We start from the raw sequence: 25872 nt of genomic DNA, 5'->3' as shown, positions 1-25872 counted from the left end.
CTATTGCCCAGCACAGTTCAACATCACTTGTGTGTATGTGTGTGTGGGGGGGTTTGTCTTAAAACATCTCCAACCTCCAAAATCAATATCGGAATGCAGGGAAAGTGTTTTATTGCTATATTTTTCCTTATTCGGATTTGTTTTTTAAGGCTACAGTTAGTTAGACTTTATTTTGATGGTTAATTTTGTTGTTTTATCACAGTAGGTTGTTTTTTTTTTATATTTCAGAATCCAGCAGCCATTCATTTACAAATGTAATTGCACTTTCGTTTACATATTTAAAAGTTCAGATATTAGGATGTGATACAGTTTTTGCATGATTTGAATGAGGCAAAATAACATGCTTTTTCTCTCGAATGTATTATCATTTGTTTCAGATGTACTATAATTATTTTCTGTATAAAAATTAAATTTGGTTTTCAGAAAGTATTTTTTGAAACTCGAGTCTTGAAAAAGAAGGGGTCGTCTTACAATCAGGGTCGTCTTATATTCGGGCCAGTACGGTAATGCAGCGAGGGCGTGCATTTTGCGGAAAACGAAAGTAATGCAACGCGCGCGTAATATCGCATTATTTGGATCAAATTCATAATGTCTCCGTATATTATGTAAGGCACTTATTTTGTTCAGACTTTTGTCTGAACAAAAGAACTGCGTAATATACATAGTAATGTCGCATGATAAAAAGTCGTACTTATTTTGCTTAAACGTCACTTCCGCTTTCGATGAAACGTGATGGCTGTAGCGCAAGACCGTGGAGTTCCCTTGAGTACTGTAAGTAAAATAAGGGATTCTCTGCTGCACTTTTCTACCCACTGCAGTTTCAATAAATATCGCCGTTCTTCAACATTTCGGTTCCTTTAACTATGTTTAAAACGCTGCCCGATCATGCGTGACGTCTAAAATTACTACATAGCATTAGCGGTGAGGAAGAGGGAGGCACTCTAGCTGGCATGACTTGAATAACTGTAGTTGTAAGGATGGAATTTAAAACAACTGCAACTTTTAACAGGTTCTCCATCATGACGTTCAAATGTATTCGAAATCAAGCGTTTATTTGGCTACATTGTTGCTAGGGAATCGATAGTTTCACTAGCAAAAATAAAAGCAATTTGTGTGTACAAGTTGTCTGCAGATGTGCGGGGTATTAAGTTCAAAGTACAGCCGCTTATGTTACACTGACCGTCTATGCAAATATTATGCACAGTACAGGTCGTGAAAGTTGCAATGTCTGTAATTTTTAAAAAATGGGGAGAAGGTACCAACTCGAGTAACAAAAAATACATATATTTTCAAATCTGGGATATACTTGTATTGGTGTCAGATTTCTCAGTATGAAAACATTTCATTGTCATCCCGAGCTTTTGCCGTATCGTAATAACTTGTCAAGAACCAAAATTCTAAATAAAATGTGTTTTATAATAATGAGTCTCGGATGATGTCATGCCCACTTAACTTGTTTTTGTCATTGTATTGGCTTCACTTTCAGCTTTGTCCCAAGTACCTTCATACAAATTCTACCAGCCACACCTGGCCCTTCAGCGCCATTGCTGAACTCATTGGTGAGTCATCGACGAAGTTACACTCTTACATGAAAGGGAAAAATATCTGTTTGTCACGCAAAATAATTTCTCGAATTTCATACACATTTCTTTTCAAACGAATAGTAATCCAAAATCGGGGGGGTTACAGAGTTAACGAGTGAAAACTGAAAACAAAAGCCAATGAGTGAACCAGGCAAATATAAACAGAATATTTAAGGGACTCCAGTGTTTTGCAAAACCATCCATCCATCCATCCATCCATCCATCCATCCATCCATCCATCCATCCATCCATCCATCCATCCATCCATCCATCCATCCATCCATCCATCCATCCATCCATCCATCCATCCATCCATCCATCCATCCATCCATCCATTTTCTGAACCGCTTAGTCCCCACGGGGGTCGCGGGCGTGCTGGAGCCTATCCCAGCCGTCATCGGGCAGTAGGCGGGGGACACCCTGAACCGGTTGCCAGCCAATCGCAGGGCACACAGAGACAAACAACCATTAATGGTTTTGCAAAACCATTCGATGATTTCGACATCCCAAGTTGTCTTGAATCACGGACCAAAAACTACCACTGCTGTCATCCAATACATTCTCTGTGCAAATGTTATGTAATGAGCGTGTTATAATATCCCCACACACTTGTTTGACACTCATCCAGACATTCTTTTTTATTCCCCAACACTACTGTTCACAAGAAAAACAACTGCTCTCGTTCATTTTGACAGACAATGCCTGCGATCCAGATGTGTTGGCCAATGATTTCTGGATCGATAAGACTGTTGTCAAAGGACACGAATGCCTCAGTTTCATGGATAATGGAAATGGTCTGGACTCCGACGCCATGCAGAAAATGCTCAGGTACACACATGGAGAGAAAGAATGACATTTTGAGGAGTGGCTCTTGAATGAGCATGTTAATCAAGTTAATTATGTTCATCTTTCTGCATTTTCAAGCTTCGGCTACAGCGACAAGGTTGCCGTAAATGGCGTGGAGCCCATCGGGATGTACGGCAACGGTTTCAAATCCGGATCCATGCGTCTCGGGAAGGACGCCATAGTCTTTTCCAGGTCCAAGGATTCGTCATGTGTCGGGATGCTCTCCCAAACGTACCTGGAAGAAATCAACGCCCAACAGATAATTGTGCCCATCGTCAACTTTGAGTACACAAACCACAACTATATCCTTTTTTGCATTAGCACACGGTTGCCTCTTTCTAAAATAATTTCCAATTTCTACTCAGCTTTGTCTTTCATGCACAATATGTTTTCTCCTTGACATACTGTCTACTGTTTGTCAGAGAGGAGCAAAAAGCCAGTCTGCAAGACATCCTTCAATATTCTCCCTTCAAGACTGAGACAGAGCTGCTGACTGAGATCAGCGCCATCACGTCTACCTGCTCCACCACCACGACCGGCACGCGCATCATCATCTGGAACTTACGCAGGTTTGCAGTTCATGTGATTTCTTATAACCCAGTTGAGTTATTTGTCATTGAACCATGTGCGGTTTAATCCGATGATTCATTGCGGTGTATCTTTAACATCAGTCTTTATTTTTTTTAATGCGGCACTGTAAAAACATTGCATTGATTATAATACTGATACTTTTCCTTTCTGTCAGGACATCCACTGGGGCATTGGAGTTTGATTTTCAGACAGACCGTTACGATATTCAAATTCCATCTGATGTCTACGAAGAGTTAATCCGGCCTGGTGAGAGAATCCCCTCACACATACCTCCGAGTGTATACTCACTACGGGTAAGAGACATTGCTTCACACATTTTTTAATCAATAATTAAAATGCATGACATCAACCACTAACATAATACAGAATGTTTCAACACAACACACACTACGTTATGTAGAGTGTATCTGATTGTATATTTCTCTCTCTTTTTTGTTTTCAGGCATACTGCAGTATCTTGTACCTAAAGCCTCGCATGCACATTGTGATACGAGGTCAGAAGGTGAAAACTCAGCTGATTGCCAAGAGTCTGGCCAAAAGCAAAACAGATCACTACAAACCCCTGTCTCTTGTATCCTCTTGTCATTAAAATTATGTTTTATTTATTTATTTATTCATTCATTCATTCGTTTGTTCATTCATTTATTTATTTATTTATTTATTCATTCATTCAATTAATTTTTATACATTTTTATGATATGATTATGTGAGCTGTTCTGGTTTCAGTTACCTTAAATGGAATGACAGACTAAAAGAGTTCCCATTATTTTTGGTTACAACACCAAAAGCAAAGACCACTATGGTATCATGATGTATCACAAGAATCGACTCATAAAGGCCTACGAGCGTATCGGCTGCCAACTCAAGGTGAGTTTTGCGGCATCGGCAAACTTTGTACGATAATCGTCTGAATTTTAAGATACCACTTGAGTGGCCCCTAATTTTTTTATTCCTTCTGTTGACATGTAACAGCCTAATAGCAAAGGTGTCGGCGTCATCGGGGTCATGGAGTGCAACTTTCTGGAGCCGATGCACAACAAGCAAAGCTTTATTGAGAATGACAAGTACAGGTAAATGGCGCCTTCGATCTGTAAAAATGCCACCAAGCATCAGTCGATGTGCTTGTTTTTTTGTATTTATGATTGTTTTTTATTTATTCATTAACAGAAAAACTATGAGTAGTTTGACTATCAAACTGGACGAATATTGCAATGAAATCCGCTACAGGCTGACCGGAAACAACCCAAGCAAAAATTTGGAAGTGAGCGACATCAGGTTCGTATTGATACAAAATCGAATGTGTATAGCCAGAATGAGTCCCTTTAATTTTTTTTTAAAAGAACTTTTTTTAGAAGTCATCACATTGTCAGTTTTGTCTTTGTTGTCCATCCTGTGCATATATTGAGAGGAATTATTTCAAGGGTTAATGTATTAGGATTTCTTTTTTTTACATTTGAATGTTTGTCTCCAGATGATGCCAATCGTAATACATTTATGAAAGAAACATCTCTAGCAGGCAAAGACACGCTGAAGATCGCCATTGTATTTCTTCTTTGATCTACAGCAAGCGTCCGGACCAGAACTGGGTGATGTGTGACAATTGTAGAAAATGGCGCAAACTCCCTGATGGGATCGACTGCAGCAGGCTGCCCGACCAGTGGTTTTGTAGCATGAATCCTGATCCTCAATTCAGGTATTGACAGTTTCATTAACATTTCTACAGACAGGACATTATAAATTAATTAATTCCCCAAGCCACGATGACCTAGGCAGGAACTTCAAGTTATGTAATGAGAACAAAGTTCTAGTTTTATGTGATTCTTGTTTTTTAATAAGAAGTAAATTAATTAATTCCCCAAGCCACGATGACCTAGGCAGGAACTCCAAGTTATGTAATGAGAACAAAGTTCTAGTTTTATGTGATTCTTGTTTTTTAATAAGAAGTCTTCATTTTAAGAGAATGAAGTAGCAACAAAAGTGTTGCTATCTTAATTTTACAAGGCTTCCTTCCTAAGTCACTGAACCATTAAATGTCCCGAGTGACCTTCATTTTCTCTGCTGTAAATTCATTCACTTCAGTGATTTACTGGCGTGTTGTTTCCTCAAAAAAAAAGTAGCTACCTAGACTTTTCTGTCGACTAAATTGTTAATCCCACGATTTTAGTATACTATTTATATGCTTTGGCAGGATTTGTGAGGCGGAAGAAGAGGCTCAGGACTCTGATGATGACCAACGGACATATGAAAAAACCTACAAGAAAAAGTACCCATTTTGTTTTTTAATCATTAATTGATCAAATAGTGACCACTGTGATGTGTGTATTACAGAGAGCGGGAGGAAAAAATGCAAAAAAGTAAGCAAATGGTAAGGGCAAGTCCAGTGATCATCAGTGTTTGTTATCCATCCGCACTAGCATTCCAAGACTGTTTGCGTTTCAATGCGCTTTTACTTTAGCTTGAAGAGCAACGACGATGTTGGGAAGAAAAGCGCCTAAGGCAGCAGGAGAATGACCTCAAACGCCAGCTACGGAATAATGTGCGTATCCCATTCACCTCTCTGTATGCTTATTTTTTTGACTGTATACCATTCAGTAAAGTTCTAGAATATGGGTGGTAGGCAGATAGCAAAATATTTGCAAAAGAGACTAATTTATTTCTATGCAATCAATCCAAAGAGAATTTAACAAATTATTATGATTTTTTTTTTTCTTTTTAATTATTATTTTTATCTACAGAATGTCCATTCCCCATCAACTCCCACTACCTCACAGAAGAGGTTGAACATGGTGTCTGTCCAGGAATCTTCACCCTCAGGGGTTACCGCTGTGTGTGAGTTGTAATTTATTAAATTATCTTGGAAATCATGCGCTTATTTTTATGAGCGAACCAAAAGTCACAAGATTGTGTCGTTCGTGGCAGTTGGTTTTTGAACAGATGAAGGCTATTCAGAAAGTCTATTCAGCAAAGGAAGATGAAACTCAGGGAGAAGTTTCTTGTCTAATAAATGTTGGGTGGGGAGAAAGAAATTTCCCTCAATGCAGTGAATAAAAAAATATTGTCATTATCATATTGAATAATTGTTCGACTTGATGCCTAATGCTCAGAATCAACAGTCATTTTTTTGTTTTTTGGTAGACTTTCAAATTATGCTCGACTTGAAGGTTTGCTTGGTTTCAATACCATATTACATTATTACATTTTAAACCCAAAACAATGAAACAGATTTTTCCTTTTAGCTAAAAGTAAAATAGGCATTCAAATCCAAAGTCAACTTCTTGATTGGACAGCGTTTATGACGTATTGTATGTAAAAATGCAAATCTTGCATCCAAAAGCGCTGGCGGCTGACTTGACTATGTTTGTATTTTAACCAAAGCGCACTCTACAAGTCTCCATCCATTTCTGGGCTGCTCCTTTGTGTGTGTGTGTTTTTTTTTACGATAGCGTTCACATGTAACCAAACAAAACACACAGAGCAAAAGTTTGTTTTAGCCAAAACAAAATACCACAAAGTGTTAACACTTCCTTCCTTATTTTCTCTCCAGCTGGCAGCCCACCCAGTACCAATGGTTTACCAATTATTTCAAGCGTCTACTCCTTGTTTGAAACTCCAAGGTAGGCAGGTTTAGTTGTGGCCTTGTTATTTTCACAGAGCTGACAACTGTTATGGTTTGACCGGAAATCACTCAAACTCACCCGCTCAAACAGTTTCCGATAGGATTTATAAACTGTGAAAATTCAGAAAAAATGCATTTTTTTTTGTTGGTTGGTTGGCTGCTGTTTTCACATACTTCATCACATAATCCTGATTTTTGTGATTTTCTGTGTTTGACAGAAAAAAGAAAAGACTGTCCACCGAGACACAACACACACCTCAAAGTTGTCATGCAAACGTCTCACATCAAAATTCTTCGAATGCATCGTCCTCGGGAGATGTGACCCCACTCAGAATCGAGGTCTTTCAACCCCAAAATGGCAGAGCAGGATTTACGGGGTCAGCTGATGAAGGAAGCAGTTCCTCCCCCGCACCGCCTCCTGTCATCAGTCGTACGGAAGCGCCAAAAATAAAGAATGAAAAGGAGGATAGGGTGATAGAGAGCAAAAATCCAGAACAAACAGAAGTTGGGGTCGTTAAAACTGCCGAACGCTGGACTCAGTTTTCAAGAAGGATCAAGGAAGAAAACACAAACGGAAATCAGGTCACAAAAGAATCCAATCAGACTGTGTACATAGACAGTAGCGATGATGATGACGACGACATCTTCAAATCAGCACAATGGCCTTCAGAGGCACTGGAGCAACAAGATGTTGAGAAGCCAGGACAATTTTTTTTAAATCATTTTCACCAATCAAGCCAGACGGAAGAAACATGGCCAGATAAAGACTATAAAAGCTTGCTTGAGAAGGCTGAAGAAAAAATTTATCAACTTGCGAGAGAAAAAGCTGATTTATTGGCTCGGATCAAGACTAGAACTCCCCAGATCGAGGAGGATTTGGTTGACAGCACTTTGCAAGTTGAATCTCTTGTCCGGGAACTGGATCAAAGAACCACAGAGAGGAATCAACTGCTTTCTCAGGTCAGTGTTAAATTTCACACCTTACCTGCAAGTATTGCTCATGTGTATTCACAGTTAAGCATGAAACACAGATGTAGATTGAGCTCTTTTTAATTTTTCTTTTTTTCTTTTATTTGCTCTGCCCTGTCCATCAGTTGAAGAAACTTGAGGAAGAAAAGGCGAACCTGTCCAGCCAGTGTGAGGACCTCAGGATGAGGCTGCAGCAAGCGGAAAAAAAAGCGCATGAGAATGCAAGCAAAGCGCCGCTGCAGAATGAAGATTGTTTCATAGAAGCAGCAAACGGAGCTTCAAACTCAAACCACCTCACAAGGTTAGAAGGGAAAAACAACACTTATCTCCAGCACTGCTCTGTCATATCTTGGCGTCTCTCTTTTTCTCTCAGGCTGATTGAACTGCGTCACAACATTGGACGTCTTCTCGTCAACCGTGTGCCTTGCCTGGACCTGGCCCAAGTCAATTATGAGTGTGACGTAATTGATGAGATTCTGGAACAATATCTCGCTGAGAACTCCTCAGATTTTACAGAACTATAGCTGGTACAATTTTTTATTTATTTCGGTTTTTAATCTCCGAGAGATTCGCATTCATTCATTTTCGATCATTTCGAGCAGTGTTGATGCAGAACCTGCTCAATTTTACACAATGAGTTCTGTGTTTGTGTTTTTTAACCACCAAATCATCCATCCATCCATTATCTGTCCCAAGTGTCCCCACGGGGGTCATGGGCGTGCTGGAGCCTATCCTAATCGTCATCGGGCAAAAGCCGGGGAACACCCTGAACTGGTTGCCAACCCGCAGGGCACACAGAGACTATCAATCATTTGCACTCAGACCTACGGGCAATTTGGAGTATTCAATCAGCCTACCATGCATGTTCTTGGAATGAGGGAGGAGACCCACGCAGACAGGGGAGATCATGCAAACTAGGCTGGAGCCGAAATTGAAACCACCACCTGCGCCCTGTTCGAACCAGTCCGCCACCGTGCCCCTCAGATCCAAATCAGTCTTGTAAATCTATAAATATGAATAATTTTTGTCACTTTATATTTTTTTTTACTTATTTTTGTATTTCATTTAATTTTTTTTTTTCAAAGATAAAATGTTACAAATACCATGTTAACCCAGCCTGTGCACGTTTCTCATTCTATTTGCAACACCAAAGACTATAAGCTTCACTTGCTCGGACTGCAACCTTTTTATACACCCCATGAGCTAATATTGCGCTAATGGAAAGTATACCTAACAATAGAATACAGTAAAACCTTGTTGGAAAGTACCCTGCCTCTGCGCTCTAAAAGTAGGGTCGCAATAAGCCTTTTATTTTTGTATTAGTCTACTGTGTGTATCCAGTAATCCTGTCCAGCATTAACAACGGAAATAGAATTAGGACTGATGACGCTATCGAAAATTGTTCTTTAGAGACGGAATCGTTTTTACTACGCTGGGAGAAAAGCTTTGCAGGCACAGCATGATGGGATTTTCTCGCAAACTACCCCCTGAGAAAAAAGTGAACCACTCCTTTGGTGATTGTAGTAATCTGATTCCTGTGCTGCAGACAACAACACTGCTACTAAATGAGTTTCGGAACTGCAGCCAACAAGAGAAGCATTTTTACATCAGCCTCAGACACTTATACTGCTAAAATCAACAGTTACAGTTTACACTGCAAAATTTAGCGAAATTTTCATTTTGCTTTTTTTTGTGCAACATGCATTTTACTAAGTGTTGCAATTTATAGCTGAGAATTTCAAGAAAAAAAATCTACCTGTTTCAAATCCCACCCTTAATTCATGAATATTACAGAATATTATATTTTTAGTCTGAGGAAAAAAAAAAAGGTAAGGCACATTCGGATTCAGTGCAGATAATTCATCTCGACAAGTTTATTTTTACATCTCTGATTAAAAAAATAAAATAAATTGGCCTGTGTTATTCACCAAAACCATCATGGGTTGTTTTGTGGTGGTGTTTTTAAAGCTTTGACCACATTTGGCCAGTGTGCCGACAGCAGTGTTTCCCAACCGTAATTGCATCACCGCTCGATAATGATAAATCTTCCTCAGCAATGCCACAAGAGTTTTGAAGTTGGATCAACTTGAAAATCAACCGGCGTCAGGGGAGAAGGCTGGAATGTTTTATTAACACAACTACATCTTGTTGTTCCAGATTAATCGACTCGAATGAATTTTTGATTATCCCAGTGGCGACTTTTCAAGTCAAGATGAAACCATGATCATGTGCACGTGAAAAGACAGCCGAGGCCCCACTGTTGTTTCTAATCGGCCAAAGCCAAGTTGAACCACTGGGAGGTAGGAAACAATGGTTCCGTTGTTAGCACTGCCAAGGCACTTGTTTTCCTCCTTGCCGTCTCACTGTTTGTCTGTTACCTAAAAGGATATTTAACAGACCTTGGTGAAATGGCGCAAAGTGCAGTCGTTTGCACTTTTGTGTGACTCGAGCTGCAGCTGTATTGGATCAGACCTGCACTTTTTGTGTGTGGGTGTGTGCGTGGATGACACTTGCTGCAAAGTTTTACTGGGCTTTTTTTTTTTTTTTTAAATGTTGCTTAGCCACAAGTAGTTGGCTGGCTGTGAATATTGGCCACTTGAGTCCCAATGCAATAACAAGTATGTTTCGCAGATGTAACCGCACGCATCTGCAAAGTGGTCATGTATGTAACATAATGCAATGTATCATGCCATTCTGCGCTTCAGGGGTCGGATCTCACCTCCTCCTTGTGTGGAGTTTGCATGTTCTAACAGTGTCCCAGCACACATTCCTATGCATTGACACATCATTTTAGACTCTTAACTTGTCCACAGACGTGAGTGTGAATGATTGACAGTCCATATATGAACCCTTGGAATTTCTGTTTAGTGGTAAAAAAAAAATATATATAAAAGCACATGCAACCTGAACTAAAACCACAATTCTGGTTTCCTGTTGCTATTGGACACAAATAGCAAAATGTCAACTTCGGGGTTAAAGACTTCATGGTGGCTTCATGAATGCACAATGGAGGTGTTGGTGAAGGTGATCTTGTTCTTTAAATAACTCCAGTTTGAGTTGGCACTTTTGAAACCGTGCCTGAATTAAAACCATGACTTATCCACAAACAATGTCAGCAGACCTACAAATGAATTATTGGCTTGAATGGGGCTTGAATTAATTTGTTATTCATGACAATAAAGCCAAAGTATTTTACAAGTTGCATAAAAAAAATAGTAAAAAGTATAACCGCATACAATTATAGAGTATAAATATAATAACTCAATAAAATGTTGTTTTCTGATTAAAATATACAAGAGCTCTCTTACGACTACTCCTAATAAAAATATAATACAAATGGTATTTTTTAACGACCCCCGGCACCCCACCGCGGAACTTCCGCCAGTGGCCACTAGTATTTAACATTTATATTGTGTTTTTCGGTGAGATCTAATTTATGCTCCTATAGATTTAACATGCATTCAACGATATGATTGATTTAACTTGATTAATTGTACATGTTTCAAGAAGTGTGTCACAAGGTGTAAATTTAGCGTGAATATTTCCAATATTTTAAAAGGCCGAGTAACTTAATCGGTGGTCGCGCAACGGACATATACACAAACGTCACCGTCGCGCAAGGCTTCCTGGGAAAAGTAGTTTTCTTCGAGATGGAAATTTCCAACGTATCGGACCAGAAGAGCCAGTGGAAATTTACTCGGCTTCCCTCCCCCCTATAATATGCAGAGCCGTGTCTGCCGGTGCAGGATGTTTTGATGAAAGTCAACTGCCTTTGCTGGCCTTGTTATCTCACACTGACACTACATTTAAAAAATAATGATAAGATGACTGCAATGAAGATAGTCACATGCTTCTTTATCACATGCACTATGATTGACTGTATGTGCTTGTTATTCAAAAGTTATCGTGTAAATAGTGGAATTTTCCACTACGAGCAGAGTAATGTAGCAACCACATACAACGATGACTCAACATCTTTAGTACTGGTCAATTTGGGGCCACAATATGAATGGCATGTTTCATCTTTGTGCATTAATGTCCTTTTGCTGCCATGCTAAAAGATGCCTTGCAATGGTCTATTTATTTTGTTCTGATAACTCCAACAAACTTTTGGAGAATTTTCATAAGAAATCAAATCCAAACAAAACAATACAATGGCAATTGATTTATTTACTTATTATAATATAAAACAAGGATAGGAAATTTATGCCCCCTGGGCCATTCATACACCCCCATTCGGGTTGCAGGTCAAGCAGAGGTCATCCCCTTTTTGCAAAGAAGTGGGGTACACCACAGAATAGCTATCATATAGAGGCAAACAAATGTTCTCGCTCACACATATGGACAACTGTGACTCTTTGATTGCGGAAGCATGCATTTTAAATATTTTCTTTATTTTGCAATGTGGGAAGATGCTGGAATGTCCACACAAAGAAAGAACATGAACTTTGAACTCTTACATCTCAAAACTGTGCAGCAGACATGCTAACAACTAGACCAGGTATTCCTTATGGTGTTAAATGTGCTGCAGGAAGTTATCCAGTTTCACAAAATGTGTCAATAACACTGCACTAAGCCACTATGCTGCTGACATGTCACCCACTCTTCATAATGTATAATCATAAACTTATTCATACATCTAGAACGTTCTCCAGCCTTGATCCGAGGTTATGCGCCATCTAATGAGATTACGACTTCTCTAATCAGTCAGTTGCATGGAGAGTTCTGGTACTTTCTATGATTTCATCAAAGTCAGATTATTTTACGATTATTCTTTGAAGAAATAGCGGTGGTGGTATATGCATTTCACCCTGCCTTTAGTTGAATTAATTTTACAAATGTTTATGCTCATCTCTGCTTAAAACAACAAAAACAATTGAGGGATGTTGCATTCAGCAGTGTGTCTGAAAATGGACTTGCCAAATTGCTCTAAAAAGTGTTGGGATAATTGTATGTTCGTATAGTTTCTTTTTTTTTAATTGCGTATGTTTTTACAGCCCTCCGCGTCACGGGTGAGCCACACGTGTGGGGCGTGGCGTTAGAAATACGTCCACTCGCTATAAGGAGGAGAAGCGGCGAGCAGCTTCGACTTTTACGAGACAAGCCAGTCATTCAGAAAGCATCACATCCACAGAGAGGCGGAGGGACCACTTCTAACGGGGCCAAGCGACGACGCAACCTGGGCTTCTCCTTCTCCTCCTTTTGCATCTTGCTGTCCCATCCTCCTCACCTCCTCTTGGGGGTGTGTTGCCGTCGCCTCTTTGGCATCTTGAAAGGTACATGTTATTGTGTTAATCAATGTTAGCCTGATCACCACTTTTACTTCTATATGTGCATCTATTTATGCATATATTTAAGATGATTTTTTTAACTGCGTAGAAAAATTTATATTCGCTCGTAATGTAAAGCTGTTAGTTCCTGTTTCGAGTTGCCTTCACGTGTCTTGCAGAATGTACAAAATTCGGGACTTTACCGTCTTCATAGAATATCAAAATTTGATATTTACTATTTAAAAAAATATGTATAGACGAGTCTTTTATATAGATTTACGGAGACTCGTGAGATGCGCTGCAGGAGAAGCCGCGCTGTGAAGTGATTGTTCTAGAAATTTCTCACCTTCTACTACGCAGGTTCCCAACCTCTAGGGCCCGGAACTTAAGGGGTTCGGGTGTCAATTTTTGTTGAGTCAGAGAAATTATTTTATACAAAAAAAAGAAGCTGGTTTGTCTTTGATACATATTCACAGTTTTAAGGTTCTGGGTTTTAATTATTGCTTTTATCTTCCCGGGGTTTTAAAATTTGCTCAATGTGTACAGTATACTCAAGCTGTGGTTGTAGATTATTTTTTTTTCTCAACCTTACATAATTAAGGAAAAATATTTGTGATTTATTCTCATTTAACACATCAGACTCACAGCTCTGAGGTTTTGGTTTCAAAAATGCCTCTGACAGTGCTGCATGGAGAAAAAAATTCTCATCATGTATGATCATTTTAAAAATTCATGAATGTTGTGATACCTAAAATGTTCAGGCTGTCTTTTAATTATATCAGAGTAATAATTTGAAACCCCCCCAAAAATATGTCCTGGGTTCTACAGTAGACAGTCATCACATCCGCCTCACAATCTGAGGTTCTACATTCAAATGTCTACTTGGGTTTTCCTGCGTGCTCCCCTCAAAAAAATCTTTATGACATAAGATATGTAGACATAAATGACTGCTTTGAAACTGAGTGTATGACTTAAAGGTGCATTTGATGTTTGCTGTAAACTTGCATGACTATTTCTCCCCTTTTAATAGAAAGGTTCCCAACCTAAGGGGCCTGGAGCCAAAATGGGTCATAGGAACATTTTATGAGTGTAGCACGTCACCACCCCCCAAACGATATTTATTATTGCTCCTTTTGATTGTTTTGTTGCGTAATGCAATAAGTTGAGTTTTAGGGACCAACTTTTTAATTTTGTGTTTTGAAAGTCTGCAAAATGCTTTCACAGTCTAACAGGTGACCTTTAAACACAATAGTCAGTCGGTCACTTCACACTGAACTGAAGGAGCATTTTTCCATTCCAGTTGCCTTGCAACCCTGCCAGCCATTCTGCAGGAGTCAGCTTTATTATGCAGGTAGCCGGCCAGCGGGAAAAAGAAAGAGTTGAGTCGTCAATAGAGAGTAAAGTGTGGGCACATACATGCATTGTTGTACCAGTAGGTCTAATCCTCAGGTCTTAGTCAATCGACTTCTGTCAGCTTTGTCCAGACTGGTTTTGGTGTCTTATTGCAGTTTAGGAAGAATAATAGCTCCAGTTTCATAGCTCCTGTAAGTTATCAGATCCACCTGACTTTGTGCATCCCGTTTCTAAACGATTAGAGCGATACTAATTAATTACTGAGTTTAATTTAAATGTGTTTGCTTTTTTGCCCCGAGGTTATAGTGCCGGAAATAATTTAGTTGGAAACCGTCCAAACTTGTGCGGGCAGGGCTTTTTTTTAGACAGCAGACTAAAGTTAGATTTCGTTCCCCCCCACCCCATATTTGGACATTGGCTCCAAGTGGAAATATATTTTTAAAATTTTCAGGAATACAAAAGAGGAAAGCCATAAAAATGCTTCAAATTCTACTGAATCTGCAAACCAACAAAATAACTGACTTTGACACCTATGAGAGATCTTAGCTTTGATGTGGTCATGATGAAATGCTAAAAGGTAAACAAAGCTTGATTTTAGTGAGTCACACAAACCAGCACCATTTTTTTTAACACCACAAAACAATCATTTTATTAAAAAATAAAAAAATAAATTTGCTGCGGAAAACTCAAGACAACAAGCAGTTCAGTTGATTAGAATCAGTCAGGAACAGATTCACTTTTGTTTTGACTTGGGAAAAACAAATGTCATGTCATTTTCTGCTGATTTTCTTTTTTATAGCATTTGACTAAGAATATTTTCAGAGATTTCTTCCATTTTAACATTCCATGCAAGTATACATGGAACCAATGAATTTTTCGGCATGCAAGTTAGACCTCTCAATTTGTCCACCTGAGAATTGCTGCATATTTCTATTCCTATTTTGACTTTTTGACTGCTTACATAATGTTATTAAGCGTCTTTACAAGTTTACAGTGGCCGTGCTTAATCTGTTTTGCCAGAAAGATTAAACTGCAAATCTAAGCCAATTTAAACGGTAACCTTGCATTTTTTTTTTGTCACATTTGAGATAATGTCTATCTTCCATGCTATTGGTCCCCTTATGTTTTGTCAGTTTGTTTTGGATACAAAAATCCACTTCCATGTAAACATGTCCTAAACCTTGTCCTAAACCTTTCCAGCATAAATAAAATATCTAATGAGGTGTTTTTCTTTGCCTTTGCTGTCTTGCAGGAAGAAAAACTCTAGACTTTCCTAGACCAGAAGCACCACAGCATCCTCTAAAAGTAGGGCAACCTGAGTGCTGGTGGATAAGCATAGCTAGCAAATTAGACCTGATCGTGGATACTACAGCTTCCAACCAGACAGCAAACCAAAGCAGGGCATTTCTGCTTTTTTGGGGGGTGCAGGGTTTAAATAACTGACAGCATTTTTATTCCTGGCAAGAAGTTCTCATTTTCACGTGATCAGTAAAAATGGGTCCTGGAATGGAAGCGGCTGACATCGCCGTAGTTGCGCTCTACTTTGTCCTCGTGCTCGTCATCGGCTTTTTCGCCATGTGGAAATCCAACCGCAGCACCGTGAGCGGCTACTTCCTGGCCGGGCGCTCCATGACCTGGATAGTGATCGGCGCCTCGCTCTTTGTGAGTAATATCGGCAGCGAACATTTCATCGGACTGGCCGGGTCGGGAGCGGCAGGCGGCTTTGCTGTGGGAGCTTGGGAGTTCAACGCCCTTCTGCTTCTGCAACTACTCGGCTGGGTCTTCATTCCCGTGTACATCCACTCGGGAGTGTTCACCATGCCCGAATACCTATCCAAGCGCTATGGGGGCATTCGGCTGAAGGTCTACTTTGCTTCCCTCTCAATTCTCCTCTACATTTTTACCAAGCTGTCTGTGGACTTGTACGCCGGCGCTCTTTTCATCCAGGAGTCGCTCGGGTGGAATCTTTACCTGTCTATAGGTCTGCTCATCTGCATGACTGCCATTCTCACTGTCACTGGTGGACTGGTGGCGGTTATGTACACCGATGCGCTTCAGGCCGTGTTGATGATCGGTGGAGCTGCAACATTAACCACCATCAGCCTTCTTAAAGTGGGTGGGCTAGAAGGTGTCAAAACTAAGTACATGGAAGCTATCCCCAACGTGACCGCCATCTTGGCTTCTGGGAACTATACGTATTCATCCTCTTGCCGTATCCACCCCAAACCCAACTCTCTCCGCATCCTCCACGGCCCCTTGGATGAAGACATTCCGTGGCCGGGGTTCATTCTGGGCCAAACCACCGCTTCCATTTGGTACTGGTGTGCTGACCAAGTCATAGTTCAGAGAGTGCTTGCAGCAAAGAACATTGCCCACGCTAAGTGCTCCACACTCATGGCGGGACTCCTTAAGATCCTTCCCATGTTTTTAATCGTCATCCCGGGTATGATCTCCCGCATCTTGTTCGCAGACGAGATCGCCTGCATTGGGCCCGAACACTGCATGGATGTGTGCGGCTCTCAGGCGGGCTGCTCCAACATTGCGTACCCTCGTCTGGTCATGGCCGTGATGCCCGTGGGTCTCCGCGGTCTGATGATGGCGGTGATGATCGCTGCCCTGATGAGCGATCTCGACTCCATCTTTAACAGCGCCAGCACCATCTTCACCCTGGACATCTACCAAACCGCTCGAAAGAAGGCGTCTCAGCGGGAGCTGCTCATGGTGGGTCGCCTTTTTGTGGTGCTCATGGTGGTCATAAGCATCGCTTGGGTTCCCGTCATCATCGAGATGCAAGGCGGTCAGACCTACCTTTACATCCAGGAGGTGGCCGGCTACCTTACCCCACCCATCGCTGCCCTCTTCTTACTCGGCGTCTTCTGGAAGCGGTGTAATGAGAAAGGGGCCTTCTGGGGAGGCATGGTCGGTTCCATTCTGGGTACCGTCCGACTCATCCTGGCTTTTATGTACCGCCAGCCTCGCTGCGACCAACCAGACACCAGACCTGCTTTCATCGTTCAGGTCCACTACATGTATGTGGCAGCCGGTTTGTTCTGGATCTCAGGCTTTGTGGCCGTGGTGGTCAGTCTTCTCACATCTGCGCCGGAAGAGGAACAGATTCGCACCACGACGGTGTGGGGACTCCGTTTTGTGGAAAAATTGCCCGACAACCCAAAAGACAGAGAGCAAATGTACCGGCTGACCGAGAAGAACGCCTTCATCGGCGACGCAAGCCTGCACAAAACTTTGCCCCCGGATGTCAGAAAGGAGAAGTGCCTGGACGGTGCCGATATCAAACTCCTGGTCACGTCCACCGACCACGACCCGGCCACCCCCAGCGCGGAGCCATCCCCGGCGACCACTCCCGCGGACAGGTTCGGTAAACTGGACGACGGAGAACGCCACGAAGTCAGCCGCTGTATTCGCCTGCTGGACTGGGTTTGCGGTTTCAAGGAGCCGTCGCAGGACGCGCAGCCAAAAACGCCCCAGCAAAATGCGAGGGCGATCGCGGAGATGCTCCACGAGCCGCCGCGAGTCAAGCTTTTCCTCAATCTTGGCCTACTGTTCGTCTGCTCCGTGGGCATCTTTATGTTTGTTATTTTTTCGCTGTAGTCGACTCTTGGCAATCACCTAACTGGTACAGACTGGTGGCCGTTGCAGGGGACCTGTTACAAACAGATGAATTTATAAAGAGAAGCTCTCTGTAATATTTACAGTTGTCTTTTGTAGCTCTCTTAACAAGCTTATTCCAATGATTGTTTTTTTGTTTCTGTTTTTTGAATGATCGAAGCTTCCCCGTAAACACAATGGACTCCTTTTCAAGAATTTTTGCTTATCTGGCATTTGCCTGACCATTTTGTAAAGCGCTTGTCGTTAATCCTGCACTGAATATCTACTTGGATATTGAGGATCGTTGTACTTCAAGTGCATTTTCGTATTGGCCTTATTTGACATATGCACTTAGCTCGTTTTTTTTTTTTTTTTGTATTGTGACAAGTTCTGTGAATCGTTTTTCTTTTCTTGTTGACTGTGACGACACTTAGTTGCAACCGTAGCATTCATGTGTATTGTGGTAAGCGTTTATTTAAGATTGTAAACCACGAAAGTTGGGAGATAAAGCTCAAGCTGCTTAGATTTCAAATTAAAGGGTGTGTCTGGTAATCTTCTTTTGGCCATTGACAATTAGCATACGTCATGAAGATAAATCCTAATCAAGCCTCTCTTCTTTATGGGGGGAGCATTATGACACTTTAATCCTAAAAATGTTGCCTTTCTATGGGTGTACACAGATAATTAAAAACTTTTGATGACATCCCATATTAAAATAGAAAGCACAAATTTACGAGATTGTTTAGTATGGTACTTAACTGTGTTGTTAAAATGTGTTATTTTTGGATGTTTTGATGATTAAAAAAGGTTTTTGTGCACTACTATAGCTAGCATAATTGAAAAAAAAAATACTAATGATTCTGTATCCATCTATATTTTATTCATATCTCATGTTACGTTCAAAAGTGTGTTGAGTCTGTTGACTTTTATTCAAATGGCTTGTTTTCTGGTTGTTTCTGTCAAATACCATTTTCAAGTCCATCTACTGTGTCCGCGTGTACAATTGCAACTTTTGTACAACCTTTTACCAAATGTGTCTTAGTGTGAGTTTCTAGACTGGAAAAAAAAAAAAAAAAAAGTCAAACAATAGAGAAAACAAAGTTTTACATTCGAATTTTTGTGTTGTGTCATTAAAGCCATCTAAGTAAACAGCTTTCTTGTGTTGTAGCTTTTCCATTAGCAGCATCATATTAATACGCTCGCTGTTGGATCGAGTTTAATTGAATATGGTTCATTGTCTCTAGATACCAACAAAAAACAACAACAGACATGTTATTGTGTTGTTTAACAAGAGTTAATTTTTTTTATTCAAAGTTAAGTGTGACATCAACGTCAGGCGTAAATGATGGAAATTTGTTTTGTGACTGTTGTAGTGATCATCACTGGGAAAGAGCTTTAAACTTTTTTTTGAGAAAGAGACATTGTTATTTTTATGGAGTTTGAAAAGATTTTAAATAAAGAATTTTGTGGAATAAAACACGATTCTTCTTATTAATACTTGAGTATATGATAGCGGTAGACTCAAAGCAACTGAGATATGAACATAAGTTTCCAACATCCTGTAAAAAAAAAAAACTCAATTTAACCTCTCCCTGTTTACATATACCAAAAAGTAGCACTAATTGAAAAATTATTAAGCTTTTCTGCTGCAATAAAAATGATCAATAAAGTTTTGAAACGGTTCTAAATACATAATACACTAACTCTAACCCAAGCCTATATTCTAGTTAAGCCGGTATTTGGCAAAAACGACTCAAGGCTCATTGAGAGACAAAGAAATTTCTTGATGAATCATGTGGTCAGCAAAGCAGTGAGTCATGATAAATCCAAGCATCAATTTGAACATGTCCAAGACCAAGTTCTAATTCGATCCAGATGACCTGAGAGAAATAACTCATTTTGTTGCCATGTTTGACATCCAATATATTTATTCTTTGTTGCATTTCAGTTGCCGTTGACAAGGATTACATAATACCCCGGTGAGGTTTTAATAATTTGTTGCGCCCTTTACACTGGATGCATCCCACTGGGAAATCTCCAATTCATGACCTCACTTGATTTCTTAAAGCTGATGCACTTCTGCGTTTGACATTTGAATGTCTTCGTAAGGTGACATTTTAGGAAGAAGCATTAGTAGCGGGTTTTTACTTACAAACATGAGGAACACATTATTGATAATCGTCCTTTTGACACTTCCCCTTTTCATGAAAAGTTTAAGGCAAAAAATAAACAGATGAATAATAAAACCACATTTTTTGTAAACCTCTTCCTCATTTCCAGTGAGGAAGTGTGCACTCTATGGTCCTTTTTCTGACCCTAACCACATGACCTCTTGCATCTTCCATCATTCTTAAAATCACAGGCTTATGACATGCAGACGTTGAGCGATATATTCTCAATATAATTTAATGCAGTTGAACGTAGCAGTTAGCGATAACAAAAAATGTTAAAAACGGAGCTTTATCTCTTTAATGTTTGACATTCATATTTGATTTCATTCAAGTGAGCAAGTACACCTATTTTGAATCCACTGAGTCTTGACACAAGAGGTGTAACCCCAGTTGAAGGGTAAATAGAACATTTAGATGCATTTGCTTTTCTAATAAAAAAAATTAATGATTAAAAGAAAAATGAACACTGGAACTCAATTCATCCATTCCATTCTGAGATGCTGTTTCACCCGCTGATGTGCTCATTATTTTTAAACAAAACTAAACTTCCCATCAGATATAATTGAAATAATCTATAAAATACATGTAGCTCATTTTTGGACTTAATCCCACAAAATCAGCAGCACAGGATCAGGGGTGCTGTTGCACCTTGTGAAGAATCAAGAAAATGCTAACGTCAGCAAATTTGAAGGCGAAGAGTTTCGGACAAATAGAAAAGGTCACAATAAAAAAATTGCACACAAGGTACAATGTGTAGAAACAATCGACAATTACAGCGTTATGTCATGAACTCCTGTGAGGATATTTTTGTTGTTGTTGAAAATGTTGACTGATATATCACTTTGTTTTGGAGAGAGTCACAACACCTGTAGAAGAAAAATACGGTTGGCAACAATGCCCTATTGTAATGTTACGTTTTAGTTTAATATCCCTCAGGAAGAGATACTGCTCGTATCCCCATGAGCAGTATTATATCTTGTTTTGACTGACTTTTATTTGGACTAAATTCACAAGAGTCACTCAGCCCAGCACCTCTCCTACACATTTTGACCTCCGCCCTCCCTCTCTCCCTGACTCTGTGTCTGTGTCAAGAGGAAACTCCATGATATTGTCCTGGTGGAAAACTACTGGCATTCAGGCCCCAGCTTTGTTCATTGTCTCATGTTGAACGGGCCCAAAAACACGAAGCGTCTTCTATAACGAATGCAGCAAAAGACTTCACGCTGTTGCGTAAGTGCTTCGAATCAAGCAGCATAAACTTTGGAAGTAAGACAAATAAAAATAAAGTGTAGAGATTGTTATCGACATAGTAAACTCAAGGCGACTCGTTTCCGAGCCTGAAGGCCCACTGAGTAGGACACTTCATCATAGAGGTCGGCGATGTTTTTGTTCAAAACCTCGGAGCCAGTGCTTCTTGTGATGTTATCTTGCTAATTTTATGGTTTTTAAATCGATCGATAGATGATTCAGATGGCGTTACTGTCTGGGTTCAGGTCCATCGGTCCTCATGACAAACAAAAGGAGGCTGCGCGGACTGTATTTCGCGGGCTCTCATGCATACCATCGTAGGCCGTGTTTTTTTCAGTTTGTCATTTGAGTCACGTCAGGAATGAACTCGGACAAGGGTGCAGATTGTAGTTCAGATCAAAATGGCAATCGTTTTCTCAATCAGACTATATTATCATACACACATCAATTTTTGTTAGGTTACCAAGCAACAGCTCCACATTCTCAAGGTAGATAAGCCACTGTCTTCTTTGGTGTATTCTCGGTGAACAGTAAAATTCATACATCGATTTCTAAAGTGCTTGTTCTCATTAGGGGTCAAAGGTGACCCAACGTTCTGATTGTTAGGTCATCACAGGGCACCTCACGGTCATATTCACACCTATGGACAATTTAGGGTCTTCATTTAACTTAATGCTTGTTTTGGAATGCTGAATAAAGTAAAAACATCTAAATCCAGAACTGTTACACCACTTGGGTGACAATTGATTTCATGTTATCCCAGAATTTATTTACAAAGTTAGCACAGATGACCAGTGGGACATATTGACAGGTGGGATGGATTTTAAATCCGAATCACAAGAACCCTATCAGGGAATATTTCATAGATTTGTAACTACATTTGTCTTTAGTAAAAGGAAGTATCAGCCGGGGGGGAAAAACTATTTTTGAAATCATTGATTTGTAACAGGGTTTAAAAAGGAAGCAGACTAATTAGTCGTGTCATCACATGGTGGTGTGATGTGGGGGTGACTTATTCAGATTGTCCTCAAGCTTCTCCTAGATCTTGGATGTCGGTCAAGAGTGTGGCAATGAGAGGACGTCTTCCTTCTGTCATAAACTTTTTTATTTATGGGAGTGGCAAATTTGTGGCCAACACGCGTTTATTTTGTCCCCAGGGGAAAAAAAAACACAAAGTGAGCCTTGACGGTAAAAGAAATTATGGAAATATGAAATAAGCAGGAAACTCGAGATGCTTTGTTCAATTTCTCGCTTTGTTGTTCGAAAAATGTGTCATGAATTTTGAACGATGTAAACAAAGCCAAAATTAGTTTTTATCTCGATGGCACAGGAACTATAAACTCATAACGTGAGAATGTAGGTGAAGGTGAATGGAAAACTTTAAGACACGTGTGCGACTCCTCAGGTTACAACAAAGTCTGTTTATGTTTCATCTGCCTGATGTTTGGACCCTTATCTTATCATTTTCTTTTTGTCTTTTTGACCCATCAGAGCACTGAAAGCCTGCCACTGGTGCTAGCGATGAACTTAGCAAGGCTCGTCAATTTATTCAATATTATTTGCATTATGCTAATATCAAAGCATTTATCGCAAACATATGAACTGGAAAAACAAGAACACTTATCCTAATAGGCTTAGGTAAACTTTTGATGTTGTTGTTTTGTTGACTTTTAAACGGTGAAGGAGACGAACAGTTGAAACTAACTGCACATTTTCATTTTAATAAGTAGTTTTGATGTTTCAGCAATCAAATTAGGTTGTCTTCCATCACTGATGATTAGCATACCACACCTAGTTAGCTAGCTGTAATTAGTCAAGTCAAGTCAGGTCAAGTCAAGTCAAGTCAAGTTTATTTATATAGCCCTAAATCACAAGCAGGCTCAAAGGGCTTCACATATACAAAACAATTAGCTAGTTAGCTACTTATATACCCAATTATGGCATCCACCTGTTACCAATTAGCCTGTTCACCTGCAGGATGTTCCAAACAGGTGTTTGATGAACATTCCTCAACTTTCTTGCTCTTTTTTTTTCCACCTCTTGCAGGACCGGTTATAGCCGTGAAGTGCTTGCGTGTGACTTCTTACAGCAAATATGTTGATTAATGCACACGTTATGTTACGAACGCGTGTGAAGGTAACGTTTATGTAACTTGATGAACCATCCGCTTTTTCCTGCAAATGTCAGCGTTGCCTCGGGATTGCCGTCTTGTCAAACGGGCCACGTGTGTTATGTCATTTTGCCGCTGGTTTGTTGAGCCCCTTAGAGTGTTTGCACCTCGCTTGACACACCACACTGCAAGCAATGCTGACTTGGCAGTGCATCACATGACACGTTTGCTGTCTTTTGAGTTTGTTTTTGAAAAATGTTCAACAGAGCAGCGGCACGCGCACGGGGTTAGAGGTCACACAACAGCAATCTCAATGTTTGATTTGTTTATATCTGCAGAAAAATGACGCTTTTATAGCACATGTTTTTGGAAATAAGAAAACTACTGAGCAGAAGTCAGAGCAGAGACAAGTGATCTAGAAAATGGTTGCATTGGTAAAAAATTAATTTAGGAGACAGTTTGGATTGATCACAAGCGAAGGTTAAATTCGATGGAATTTGAGTGGAAGCAACAAATATGCTTTCTTTGGCTCTTTGTCATTTTTAAGAATTCCAAATATTTCAGACTGGTCCCCTGGTGTCCTTTCAAGGCATTTTGTGTTGCAACATTGCTTTTGTCAGTGGGAGCCAACTGTGGAATTCCTGAGGTTGAAAACAAACCGATTCCTAATACAATTAAAATGTCATGATACTAGACTAAGCAGACTTGGAGAAAAAAAAGTTGAGCAGAAATTAGCAGGTCAAAAGCTCTGTTTAATTTCTTATACCAAATATTTGATTAGTTGGCACGGCAAACTCTGTAATGTTTGATTTAGCACTTCCTGAACAATGCTGTGTGCCAAAAAAAGTCGCATTTCTTTGCAGCGTTTTTATTGGCACTAGTCAGCCGGCCACCACTCCTTGTGGAATTTTCCAAGCTGCGACTTCATTTCCACTTTTAGCTCCTTATGCGTGTGTTTGTCATAAATATACGAGTGTGTGTATTTGTTAACCTGTTGTTTATTACACACAAAAAACAATGACCTGGCTATGATCGAAAGCAGTGGTAAGGTGAAGAAGCATCTGCTCAATTACATTCAAGAACCTTGACCTACAAAACACACACACACACACACACACACGCACATTCAAATCAAATTACAAGCCTTCTTATTTGCTAAACTGATACTGAAGGGTTCTTCAGCAAGACTGTGTGTTGACTTAAGGGTGCCGCTCACATGATATTGCGTAATGACCTAGACTTGGAGAATTCCAAGGCCTTGTATCCCGCACAATGTGCCTTAACTGAACATGCAACGGAGCAAGAAGGACATGGATCGCTGATGGTGTAAGGGTACACTCGCTTGTCTTGTGTGCAGGCACCATGAGTTCAATTCCTGCATTGATGGCGTGTGTGTGAGACCCCCAAAAAGTAAACATTCTCTTGTCTTGGGCTCCCCCTATAGGTACATTTGGTTCGTTAAAAAAGCAGTCCGTTTTTTAATTAAATGTAATTGAATAATTTGTCACATAAAAAACAGCATAACACAGTGATGGCTGACTTATTATTTTTCCCGTTTAAGTTCCTTTTTAATGTTATATATTTTCCTTGTTTGTCTCCCAGCGAGCTGCGTCAACCTTACTGCTCCACCATCCCTTAGGAGTGTTTTGGATCATCACCATGACAACAAGGGTTACAATGGGACAGCTGGCCCAGATGGAGGAGATCCTCTGGAGCGTCATCAGGTATTTGTGATTCAGGATCACGTGTTAGACAAATGACCCCGAGCGCGAGAACTGCACTTCATCTTACTGACAAACGAACTCAGATTCATAGTTGAGATTCGTATTTAGTATCTGCAGATGTACCTAATGTTGTGGCCATCGAGTGTCGGACAGTGATCTCTTATTCAGAGGACATGAAGCTAAAACAGAACCCGTTAATGTTATTAGTCTCTCTAAGTGAAAATGCCTGCTTCGGAAAAACAGCAATTCATCAATTGGCCCATTGGTCTGTTTTCTTTCCTTCTTTGGACTCAAGTGTTGCTTGCTGCTTGTTTAGGAGTCTTGTTGCTTTCACTTTCATCTTTGGCATATGTTGTGACTTGTTGCAGTATGCTCTGAAGACCAACATCCATCAAAGAATCCCTCTTGAGATGTTTGGCAATGTCATCACACACCTTCAATACGTGCATGAGACTCCATTCAGATTTGTCGTGACTTTAACGAACATTTTCAGGCAAAATCCTTCCATGATGAGCACCACAGCAAAATATTAACAGGTGTTCAAGTTGCCCTTTTGCACGTCACCTAAAATACTCTGCTGTTATCTCCTCAAAGCGCTAAATCACACATTCACTTTGTTTTTGGTCCTCTCCCAAAATATCCAAACCCCCCTAAAGCTCGGCATCACCGCCATCCAGCCGCTATAAGCCGCCCCTCTTTCTCACTCGGACGTTTATTTTTAGGCTTCAAACAACTGCTCTCCTAAAAATGGGCCTACCCCCGCACGGGTGGAGGTGGAGCGCTGC

At 40.2% G+C, this 25872-nt stretch overlaps 2 protein-coding genes across 4 annotated transcripts; both read left to right on the top strand.

Moving 5' to 3' along the window:
• The first annotated feature begins 541 nt into the window (after nt 1–541).
• morc3a (MORC family CW-type zinc finger 3a) lies at nt 542–9905 on the top strand. 3 transcript variants are annotated; one of them, XM_049729068.2, is made up of 20 exons: nt 542–771; nt 1487–1559; nt 2279–2411; nt 2508–2731; nt 2842–2998; nt 3175–3313; nt 3463–3591; nt 3768–3887; nt 3993–4090; nt 4188–4295; nt 4585–4713; nt 5209–5283; nt 5349–5385; nt 5476–5556; nt 5756–5849; nt 6565–6634; nt 6855–7596; nt 7731–7906; nt 7979–8132; nt 9763–9905. In XM_049729068.2, exons 1-19 carry the CDS (start codon nt 733–735, stop codon nt 8127–8129), a joined length of 2775 nt encoding a protein of 924 aa, XP_049585025.1. In that variant the 5' UTR covers nt 542–732; the 3' UTR covers nt 8130–8132; nt 9763–9905. The 3 variants fall into 3 exon arrangements, with proteins under 3 accessions (XP_049585025.1, XP_049585024.1, XP_049585022.1); XM_049729067.2 differs by lacking the exon at nt 9763–9905 and adding an exon at nt 8302–8716; XM_049729065.2 differs by lacking the exon at nt 9763–9905 and having other exon boundaries at nt 543–771; nt 7979–8716.
• slc5a3b (solute carrier family 5 member 3b) lies at nt 9763–19311 on the top strand. The gene is made up of 3 exons (XM_049729069.1): nt 9763–9905; nt 12603–12881; nt 15481–19311. Exon 3 carries the CDS (start codon nt 15723–15725, stop codon nt 17835–17837), a length of 2115 nt encoding a protein of 704 aa, XP_049585026.1. The 5' UTR covers nt 9763–9905; nt 12603–12881; nt 15481–15722; the 3' UTR covers nt 17838–19311.
• The last annotated feature ends 6561 nt before the right edge of the window (nt 19312–25872 follow it).

This window comes from Syngnathus scovelli, chromosome 8, assembly GCF_024217435.2.
Source record: "Syngnathus scovelli strain Florida chromosome 8, RoL_Ssco_1.2, whole genome shotgun sequence".
NCBI lineage: Eukaryota > Metazoa > Chordata > Actinopteri > Syngnathiformes > Syngnathidae > Syngnathus > Syngnathus scovelli.
This window is presented reverse-complemented; position numbering and strand designations above follow the sequence as displayed.

Excerpts from the sequence above, each read along its gene's own strand:
- morc3a (XM_049729068.2), top strand. The coding sequence starts at position 733 with ATGGCTGTAGCGCAAGACCGTGGAGTTCCCTTGAGTACT. Across the intron at positions 5,284-5,348 it reads GAAAAAACCTACAAGAAAAA|AGAGCGGGAGGAAAAAATGC; the intron begins GTACCCATTTTG and ends TGTGTATTACAG. Across the intron at positions 7,907-7,978 it reads AACTCAAACCACCTCACAAG|GCTGATTGAACTGCGTCACA; the intron begins GTTAGAAGGGAA and ends TTTTTCTCTCAG.
- slc5a3b (XM_049729069.1), top strand. The coding sequence starts at position 15,723 with ATGGGTCCTGGAATGGAAGCGGCTGACATCGCCGTAGTTGCGCTCTAC.